General features: G+C 56.5%; 2 protein-coding genes across 5 annotated transcripts; both read right to left on the reverse strand.

Annotated features, from left to right (window-relative positions):
• Positions 1-3033: 3033 nt before the first annotated feature.
• PSMB10 (proteasome 20S subunit beta 10) lies at positions 3034-8224 on the reverse strand. Of its 3 annotated transcripts, none has more exons than XM_005218446.5 (8): positions 6613-8224; positions 5112-5199; positions 4923-5020; positions 4671-4811; positions 4279-4394; positions 4110-4168; positions 3331-3482; positions 3034-3206 (listed from the first exon to the last, which is right to left on the reverse strand). In XM_005218446.5, the coding sequence occupies exons 1-8, from the start codon at positions 6618-6620 to the stop codon at positions 3095-3097; spliced, it is 774 nt and encodes a 257-aa protein (XP_005218503.1). In that variant the 5' UTR covers positions 6621-8224; the 3' UTR covers positions 3034-3094.
• Positions 7054-10309, reverse strand: LCAT (lecithin-cholesterol acyltransferase). 2 transcript variants are annotated; one of them, XM_010814466.4, is made up of 6 exons: positions 9919-10309; positions 9253-9409; positions 9059-9174; positions 8868-8963; positions 8558-8782; positions 7054-7650 (listed from the first exon to the last, which is right to left on the reverse strand). In XM_010814466.4, the coding sequence occupies exons 2-6, from the start codon at positions 9345-9347 to the stop codon at positions 7076-7078; spliced, it is 1107 nt and encodes a 368-aa protein (XP_010812768.1). In that variant the 5' UTR covers positions 9348-9409; positions 9919-10309; the 3' UTR covers positions 7054-7075. The 2 variants fall into 2 exon arrangements, with proteins under 2 accessions (XP_010812768.1, NP_001039534.1); NM_001046069.2 differs by having other exon boundaries at positions 10130-10299.
• Positions 10310-10421: the final 112 nt, after the last annotated feature.

Raw genomic sequence — 10421 nt, forward strand, 5'->3', positions numbered from 1 at the left:
CATCTTCCCATTGACAGTCCTCTGGCTGAAGTGCAGCACTGGTTTAATGGCAAGAACGCAGCAGCCTGGCCGTTGGACTGGAAAGGACCTGCTTCCCGCATCCCAGCCCACTTCTCCTCTCCTCCTGGGTACCCCCAGGCTGTGTCTCCAAAGGGGTCCAGATCAAGAGGGCTCTTATCATTGCTCCTCTCGTGAGCACCTCTGGGCTTCTACAGCAATCTCAGCTGCCCCATCCAACCAACCCCGAAATCCTGTCCGTTCTTCCACATCTCTCTCCATCCTACTCACACCAGCTCTACTCCACCCCCCATACCAGGCCATTCTTCCCTCTGACTCAGGTGTATGTTGTCCCCTTCCTTCCTAACCTCTCCACTCACTCCAGACCTCAGCAGTCTGGACCCCACATACAGCCAGATGGCTTTTAAACTATACATCCTTTTGCTTTGAAGCTTCCTAAACCCTCCCCTGCTCCTGGACCCGGCCTAAGCTCCCGTCCCATTTGGGAGACTGGCCCCTGCCCACCTCTTGCTTTCTCCCAGCCCTGCCACATCCTTTTTCCTTTGCCCACTCTATCTACCTGCTTGCCTTCTAGCCACCCCAGCGCCTTCTCAGCCCCTGAGCAGGAAGCCTGGGCTAATACTGTGTTGCCCTAAGGCTGTTGAGTCAGGGCTGGGTCAGGCCCACTCACCCCAGGAGGAGCTAAGGAGGATGAGGCTGAGGGTCAGTCTGAGCAGCAACATTACAGCAGACATGAGGCTGAGAACTGGGCCTGGCTTTATGGGTCTCTTTGTCCTTGCGCCAAAGTCCCAGGAGTGAAGCCAAGCAGCTCCTTCCCATGCTGTGTCAGCAGGAGGGTTCTCCTGTGTCAGAGCCCTCCACCCAGGCCTTAGCAGATAGAGCCCAGGTGTGAGGCTCTCACCTCCTCCATCCCCCAAATCTTATCCTCTGATTGGCTCCCCACCTCACATCTCAAGTGTTGAGCACCAGGTACTAAGGACTTGTGCTTAGCCTTAATGGTGACCACTTGGTAGCTGGTATCAGGGAAGTCTCCCACGGTTATCAGGAGTGCCAGACCCAGAGAAGTCTGCTTAGCACTCAGGGGTGTCCCTGACTGGTAGAGTAGACCTGTACCAGCTCTACTGTGGAGAGCCAGGGCCAGTGGCCAGGACAGGGCAAATCCTAACACATCATCTCAGTGACTCCTTGTCAACTTGGAACAGAAGTCATGGTTTGGTCAGGGAGGTGATGACTCTCCTGCCACATGGTATGCGTGGACCCAAAGCTTCATCTGTCTGGTTCCAGAGCCCACACTGTTCATGATGATGTCTAGGAAGGGTCTTGTGCACAGGAGGGCAAGGTATGAGCTCTTGGTGACTGACAGACCCTGGATGGAGACCAGCGGTAGAAGGGTGACAGCCATCAAATCTCACAGCGTCCAGCCCTTGGGGCTCCCATGAACAAGCCCTGGTATCTACAGCCCATTCACTGAAGAGCTCCAAGCTGAGCCTGAACTGAGGGAGAGAAGACACCCCTGTGTGCGGAGTTGCAATGGGTAAGTTGGTTTGCCTCCTTTTAAGAGTGTGAGCACTGTGGCTGATTCAAGAACGCATCAGTCAAAACAACAAGATGAAAAAAAAATAAGTTAATTGTTGACTGGAGAGGAGGATAGATAGGTAATAAAGCAAATATAACAAAATACTAATTGTAAAGTCTGTGGTGGGTATATAGGTATTCAATGTGGAATTTTTTTTTTTTTTTAACCCAAACCCTCTGATGGTTTTCAGGGAGTTTTTTTTTACATATATAATTTTACTTATTTATTTTTGTCTGTGCTGGAGCTTCGTTGCTATGCAGGCGTTTCTCTGGTTGTGGTGATCAAGGGCTACTCTTCGTTGCAGTACACAGGCTTCTCATTGCAGTGGCTTCTCTTGTGGCGCACAGGCTGTAGGACGCATGGACTTCAGTAGTTGCGGCACATGGGCTTGATTGTTGAGCTTTCCCAGCTCTAGAGCACAGGCTCAGTAGTTGTGGCCCATGCTCCTCAGTATGTGGGATCTTCCTGGACCAGGTAGCAAACCCCTGTCTCCCGCATTGGCAGGCGGATTCTTTACCACTGAGCCACCAGGGAAGCCCCCAGTGTGCAATTTTTTCAGTTTTTATGTTTATAAAAATAAAATCCTTCATAATAAAACATAATAAAAACACTGAGGGAAAAAGCACAATCAGGGACCTAGGGATGTCCAGCCTGGAGTAGGCTCTCCCCAGGGACTGGGCAGATTCTAGCAGTTCCAGCGCCCCAGGGGAATTCTGCCATTCTCTCCCAGGGCAGGATGCTCCCACCAGCCCCTAGCACCTGGGTGCCCAGCAAAAGTCTGCTGGATAAATGTGTCATGTCATCTCTTCCCATGTGAGCCCTGTGACCCCTGGCAGTCAGAAAACAGAGTCAGTCCCCCTAGTCATAGCCCAACAAGTGCAAACAGAAGCTCAGCGTCATACCTCAGGTACGACGTAGTACCTCAGGTGTGCCTGGTCATCAGAGGGGTTTCACAGATAAAGGCGTTGTAGGAGTGTGCTTGTGAGAACTTGCCCTTGGAATCAGGAAGCAGCTCCTCCATCGGCATTTTAGCCATAGTGGGGCAATGCGCGGTGTGTGTGGGGTGTGGTCTGACTGGGAGCTGTGGGCTTTGTCCTTGGTCACTGATGAGGCAAGTAAAGGCTCTAGGTGAGGGCAGTACATAGAGCCTTTTGGATTGTACAATGGTCTCCCGTGGACCAGAGGGCAAAAGCCAGGCATGGGAGTGGTGGGGGAGCCTCCATGGTATGGAGAGGGGTCTTTCCACCTTCAGCCTGCAATGGCTTGCCAGGGCTGGGGTTCTAGAGGGGTAGATGACTAAGGTGGTGAGTGAATGGTGTCCCTCAGGCCAGACTCTGCAGCCATGGGAAGGAATGGCCTTTGCAGGGACAACTTGGCCACAGAGCCCTGCTGGCTGCTTGTTCCCCTCCACCCAAGACAGACACAGTCATCTGCCGAGGTAGGTGTTCGTGTTTTCTGGGTTTATTCCTCCTTGTTCCAAGCTCTAAGCCTCACCCTCCTTCACTCCACATCCATGGCCTGCACAGTTTCCTCCACCAGCTCCAGGGTCAGCGGCACCACTGTCTGGGACAGGACAGGTGTGGTCCCAGGGGCAAAGCGGTACTGGCTGGACCTGGGAAGAAGCAGGGATGACCCTTCAAAAGGGGCCCATCAAGTGTCCCGTCCTCTATAGCCCTGTCTTCCGCTACTACCCCATCCATCCTCCCCTGGGATTCCTCCACCTCCGGTGCTCCTACCTCTCTATAGGCTTTGTGGGAGAGCTCAGGGCTCGCAGCATCTTGGCACCGGCCGCGGTGATCACACATGCATCCACATTACCCCCAGAGCCCAGGTCACCCAGGATCCCTGCAGTGATGGCTTCCACCAGCAGCTCCTGCGCTGCCTCCAACTGCAATGATGTGTCAGTGAGGCCTGATGGACCCTTCTAGATCACCCTTAGGCTGTAGCCTGGACACAGTTCATCTTGAAGCCAGGCCTCATTTGCTCACACCCAAACTTCCCTCTCTCGCCCTACACCCCCATCTCCACCCCAAGCTCCTCTACCCTGGTTTCAGTGTCCCCTGTACAGTGACACCATGTTCCCACTGCCCCCATCTTCACAAACTTCTGAGTCACACTTGTGGCTCTGCTTCCACTGGCCTGTTCACCCACCCCCAATTCCCCACTCACTGCCTTTTCTTCCCGGGCCTTAGCCGCTTATAAAGTGACATACAGATGCCTTCTGCTTCCATCCATCCCAAACGAAATCCAGACCCCAGACCCCACCTGCTGTTCCTCTCTCCTCAACTTCAAGTGGCACTGAGTTTTGACTTCTGAGGCAGTACAAGCTTTGGCACTGTTAGCATAGCACCTCGCCCTCATTCCACTGGCCCCTCAGTCTCCACTCAGTCGTCACCTCCGAGAAGCCTTCCCCGACTAGGCCAGGGTTCCTCTGCGTTTCCCCAGCTCGCGGGTGCACTTCCCATCAATGCTCGCATAATGTGGTGGTCGGGGAGTGGGGACAGGTGTCACTCACCGTCATGTTCGGCTGGAACCGGTCCTCTAGCACTGCTATGGCCGCATCCTGGCCGGATCCTGCAAGCAAGAGGGGCATCTGAGATCAACTGCGGCCGCCCAGTCGTGGGATAAACATTGAGGTCAGGGTCGCATAGCAAGGTTCGTGGGCAGCGGGCAGAAGCGCTCACCCAGGGCCGTGAAGGGCAGCCGGCTGTAGGAGCCATGGGGGTGCACGCTGTAGAGCTGCGGTCCTGTGAAGTCCACGCCGCCCACGATCAGCGACGCTCCCACGTAGCCTTGGTACCTTTTCGCCGAGTGGGTACGGTTAGCGGAACGCACCGGAGCCCAAGTCCCGCCCCTCCACGAAATCGCCCCTGCCTCCGAACCCCGCCCCTTCCCGCGGTCTGGCTCCCCGTAACTGACAGCGCTCCTCGCTGTCGCCCTCTTAGCTCCTCTTAGGCCCGCCTCTTCCGGGCTCTCGGACGTCTCAGCCCCGCCCTTTCTTCGGTCCTGTGTCCTCTCAGCCCCGTCCTCCCCGCAGCTGCCCCTCCTTGGGGTCAGCTTAGACCCGCCTCAGCACCGGAAGAGCGTCTGGCGCAGCATGCGGGTGACGGTGGCCACGCGGCACTCGCGGCCCGTGGACAGCGCGTGTAGCTCCATGTTGGACGCCGCCATCCGCGTGGTCATCTCGGCGTCCGCGGCTACTCCAGCCCCACAGCAGCTGAGGGCGAAAGGAGGGGTCCGTGTGGGCGTTGCTGGGATGTGCTGGCACCCCGGATGGGAATGAGGGGGCGGTTCTTGGAGGGGGAGAGTTAGGCGGGGGGATGCTCACTAGATTTTGGGGGCGATGAAGTGGATCTTTTCACAGATCTTGTCCGCGACGACCGAATCGTTAGTGGCCCGAGTATCCGCGCCCAAGATGACCCCGTCCTGGGGGTGGGAGGGAGGAGCCGTTGGCCTAGTCCCCACGTCCCATTTCCCGCCGCCCCTCTAGGCCGCGCCATCCCAGCTCCCTGCTTACTTGGAACACAAGGCCTGCAATGGTGGTCCCGGTCTTGCGTGCGTGAGGGACCCGGAGCCCCGGGAGGGCGCGTTGCAAGGCTGCGTTTCTGGAAACGGAGAGGAGAGGCCCAGGTTTCAGTTCTTCTGGGACCCTCATCACATCCCCTACCTCTGTCCCGGTTTCCCTCACCTCCTGGAGTAAACCTGGGAACCCAAGTCGTTCAACACACGTACCCTCCCCCACTCTGGCCCTCAGGAATTTTAAAGATCCTGAGGTTCTCGCTCCCGGAAGCCCTCGCTGAAGGGCATAGGCAGCTGGGGAACCAACCATTCCCGCCCTCACCTCTCACAGTTCTCGAAGGAGAAACCCCTTTGGGGCTCTAGCACTGTCTTCTGCATCTCCACGTGGGCAGGGGGTCAGAGGAGTGGGATCAGCAGGAATAAAAGAAGGCAGAAGGCTTGTCCTCTGCACGGCTGCACTATTGTTTCCCCCTTTCGCTTTCACCTTTCCTCAAAGCATGCTGGTCCCTTTCTGCAGCTTCTCTTTCACTTTCACCTTCAGCTCTGGTCTTTTGCAGCTTAGGAAGAGGGGAGATGTCCCTTGCCTGGCACTCCAAGCTGCTCCTGGGTCCTCTGTCTGAACAGAGGGACAAATCCCTCCTCTTTGGCCATTGTCCAGCCTGAGCCCCGAGCTCTGCCTACCCTGACCCCACCTTTAACCTCAAGTCTCAGTGCCCTAAGGCTATCACATTGACCAAGTCTCTGTTCTTACTATTACCCATCTTCAACAGCATCAGTCATGGCTGCCTTTTGTCCTTCTCCCAACTCCTGCCTCTTGTTTGCTGTCTTTGCCTTCTTCCCAAAACCCAAACACTGAGGCTCAGTCCTCTCATCCAAGGCAATGCTGATCTGTCTTCCATGTTTCAGATGCTGTCCTCTCTCAGGAGGGGCATCATGGTTGTCCCTCAGGTGGCCTGTAGGCATGCCAGGCTCTGCCCATGGCCAAGCCTTATTTCACCTCCCAAAGGACCCTTTATCTAGCCACTTCTTTGGATTACTGCTTGTCTCAGCTAGCATCCTTTCCCTGCTGGGCACAGCATTGGCCTCCCTGGTTTCCCCACAATTCCTGCCCCTCACCCTCCACCCCAGACTACACTCCATGCTCTAGAGAGGGGACTCTTTTCTAGGTTGGAGATCTGGTCACACTCCCTGGTTAAACCCTGTATCAGTTGCACACAGCTCTCAGGCTCAAACGAGTCTTTACAGTCACCCTTCTCATTCATTCCATCTGATCTCTGCATTGGCAACACCTCCTCTGGGAAGCCTTTCCTGACCCACAAGACTCGCCACCTTGTTGCTCTCTATACCTTTCTCTCAGATCACTTAGCTCCATTACCTAAAAATTAAATCTTCACTAGTGAAATGATCTATTTAATGGCTGTCACTCTCCTAGATTCTAAACTCTTGTGCTTCTGTCACCCACCTAGCACTCAAAAGCCTCTCCAGAGGCGGGGTCTCACCTGCCCATTTGGGAGCTAGGAGGGACATTTCAGATCTTCTACATCCTGTACCCTTGGCTCCATGTATGCCCATTCCACTGCTATGTGTGCAGATGCCTCCAGTCCCCATGCCCAGAGCAGAGGCAGGCACAGGCAGGCTGCTTAAACAGCTCAACCAGCAGTTTGTGCAAGCTAAATCGCTCCAGTCTTGTCCGTCTTTGTGACTCTATGGACTGTAGCCCGCCAGGCTCCTTTGCCCCTGGGACTCTCCAGGCAAGAATACTGGGAGTAGGTTGCCATGCCCTTCTTGTGGGAAGCTATACATCTCAAGGTGCCCAGTTCAGTCCCAGGCTTTAGCAAAGCTCTTTACTCCACAAAGCACCAGGCCTGTGGCTGCGGACGAATGCATCCTGGTGTGAGGACTTTAGTGCTTTTCCTTCAACCCACAACACACGTCAGGGCTTTTAACAGCAAAGGAATGTCTTTATTCAGGGGGCATGGGCTTTGGACTGGCAGTCGGGGGTACAGCAGTGCTATTTCGGTAGGTACCCAGCAGGATGGCATTGATGTGCTCCAGTGTCTGATTGCTGAAGACCATATTGAGGTGCTGTGTCCCTGGCAGAGGCAGCAGGTGCACAGGCTGTTTCTGGCGGCCCTGCCAGCGGGCACAGAGCTCGGTGCTGCGCGTGGCCACAGTGTCATCACCATCCTCATATAGCACATCCACAGGGTCTGTGTAGGGGAAGCCGTGGTCATAGATGTAGGTGCTGGGAGTGGGCAGGCCTATGCCATAGAGACAGTACACTTCCACGCCAGGTGCTGGGAGGCCTGCCAGCAGGTCACGTGACTGGAGCCACATGTACCAGCCTTCCTCAAAGTGCAGGTCTGTAAAGAAGCGCTGCATGTCACGGCTTGTGTAGTTGATACTGGGGGTGGAAATGAACACATGGTCCTCAGGCCACGTCTGCCTGGCGGGAAGCATCCAGGGTGATGTTGTCGTCATGCGCTGCTCCTCTTTCAGCTTGATGCTGGACATGACTGGGATGCCTTGGTTGTCACCTGAGGACAGAGAGCAAGGTGGGGCAGGGCTACTCCAGCCGGCAGGCCCAGCTACTCCAGGCCCACAACTCCAGGGCTCCCCAGCCCAAGCTCAGCTGGACACTCAATCTTGCCCTTGCCCAATCCACAGAATCCAAGTCTTAGACTAGAACTGGCCTAGCATTCAGGAGGTGCTCATGTGTACTTGTTTTTTTTTTTTTTTTAATTTTATTTAACTTTACAATATTGGTTCATGTGTACTTGTTAACTGAGAAGCCCCGATGGCACCTCTGACAGGCAGAGCTGGAGGGCTTCAACAGGAGGGTGGGGGAGCAGTGTTTCCTGAGGACGGGAGTATGAGTTGGGGGGATATAGTGCTGGCAGTTCTGTCTCAGGCAAGTGTCTGTCGACCCTTGTGGCCTGTGCTGCACAGGGCTCAGAGCTGTGTTCTGGGAAGGATGAGATGAGACCCATCTCTGTTTGACACCCATTGATGTGGTCTGGGGAGTGTTTCCTTCACTTCAGCTCCTAGGGGTAAGACCATGTCCAGCTGTGCTCAGCCTACAGCAGGTGCTCCACATGAGGGGCAGGAGGGTCTCCTGGGGTCTGGCTCTGGCTTTGGCAGATCTGCCGTGGCCTGGCTTAGGGAAGATCCGTGTGCAAAGCACCTCCTGGGAGCTGAGTGGGTAGACCTGAGGCCACAAGGAACAGACCTCAGTCAGACTCAGCAATGAGTCAGATTGCTGGGATTCACTTCATCTTTGTTTACCTCCCCTTTGTCATCGCTGAGACAAACTGTCAGGAGTTTGTCTAACAGTCCAGGCTGGGCTCACTGCTCTCCAAGGACAATGAAAGGGGCTATTTCCCAGAGGTGGTAGACAACACCCCCTAGCTGGGCACTGTGAGAAGAAACAGGAGGCCCTCTCACCTGAGGCCAAGACTAACATAGGCTTGATGGTGCCACCCCAGGGAGCCCCGAGAGAGATGAAACCGTCAATGAAGCGGTCCTTCCAGGTCTGGGGTTGGCGCAGTAAGAAATAGAGCAGGTGCAGGCAGCCAAGGCTGTGCCCAATGAGGAAGACGGGCTTCCCATATGTGGCATGCATCTCCTCCACCAGTCCAGCAAGCTTCAGGTAGTACTCCTCCTGCTGGCCTGCAGGGGGGTGGATCGGTCAGCATGGCTGGAGGTGGGGGCCTCCACCCTGCCCCCCAAGCCCCCTAAACATGGAGACACTCACTAGGCTCCAGCCGCCAGTCGTAGGGGGCGGCCCGCACTGTCTCATCCCGCACGTACCCATTGTTGACCAGGTTCTGTACCAGTGTGTGCATATAACCTGTGGGGGAGGTGGCGGCACCAGGGGCTGTGGCCATGGCCCCTGCAAGGCCAACACAGCCTAGAGCCCCACCCTCTCCCTCAGCACACACACACCTGCCAACTTGCTGCTGTCCAGGTATTCGACAGAGTAGGTCTTGCCAAAGCCAGGGACACGGATCTGTACACCGGGGGCATTGGACACCCGCCCAGAGCTGCGATTGTACACAACCCTGGGGGCAGTGGGACATTCAGCGGACCTGCGGCCAAGAAGCAGGGCAAGGGACTAGGCCAGAGGGGACGGCACCCACCTGGTGTTGTCGATCCAGCAGTCTACCCCAAGGGGCAGGAACATGTTGAGATCTAGCCAGATGGTGAAAAAGTCCTCCGTCTTGCGGTAGCACATCCAGTTCACCACACTCGGTTTATCCAGCTTGGCTTCCAGCTGATTCCCCAGGCAGCCGGGCACTGCGGGCACCAGCCTTCACTCTGGATCCCTTCCATTCCCCTGTGGTGGGCCCCACCCTAGCCTCACCTCCCCGACACCACAGTGACTAGCCCCACCCCTTCCTCTCCTATACACACTGTCAACCACCAGAGACTAAGGACAAGATCCTCTCTTTCTGTTCATATCCACTGCTCCATCTCCCCAAAGCCCAGACTCCCCCCAGGAAGGGAAGATTCAGGGGCCAAGGCCACTGACCACTGCCCCCACAGAGCAAACAGCTAGCATGACTCTCCATCTCTGCCAAAGTCCAAGAGGAGAACAAACAGAGTGGGGAGTGGGGGCAGGACTTGACAGGCCTCTCCTGCCCTCCTGGGCTGGGCACCTCGTCCTTGCTGGGGTGGGGGCTGAGGAAGGAGCGGCGGAGGGGAGGGAGGGGGCTGGACCCAGGGTCTGGCTACAGCTACAGCTGACCACAGCTTGTAATGCCCTGACCAAGCCCTCCGGCACACCCACCCTCCACTCCACCCACCTGGGGGAGACACCCTGGAGACACAGGAACAGTGTGGTGCAAGAAGGGGTAGATTTCTCCTCAGGACAAGCCTCTGGCCCCTCCAAACACTGAATTAAGAATCAGGGCTAATGCACAGGCAGAAGGGCGTTGGCAGGCTCTGCTACCAGGGGTGGGGGCCCTGGTTCCCCAAGGGCTGGCCGGGTGTATCAGGGGCCTGGCGGGGGCTTACCGAGGATGACGGGCCGTGTGTGGTTACTGAGCTCGGCCTTGGGCGTGGTGTGCGGGGGGAACAGCACATTGAAGAGCCAGAAAGGGGCGGCGGGGGGGAGCAGCAGCCCCAGCAGCAGCAGGACCCACTGCCTCGGGGAGCCGGGCAGCCCCATTCCAGCCCTAGTGCCTGGTGCCCGCTAAAGCGGTCCTGGGCTGGCCTTATCTGGAGTGGGGGTGGGAGGGGCCCCAGGGACAGTGGGAGGGACAGCCTGGCCAATGGGGCTGGCCAGCGGTTGCCGGAAAGGGGCACA

Source organism: Bos taurus, chromosome 18 (assembly GCF_002263795.3).
Source record: "Bos taurus isolate L1 Dominette 01449 registration number 42190680 breed Hereford chromosome 18, ARS-UCD2.0, whole genome shotgun sequence".
NCBI classification, from domain to species: domain Eukaryota; kingdom Metazoa; phylum Chordata; class Mammalia; order Artiodactyla; family Bovidae; genus Bos; species Bos taurus.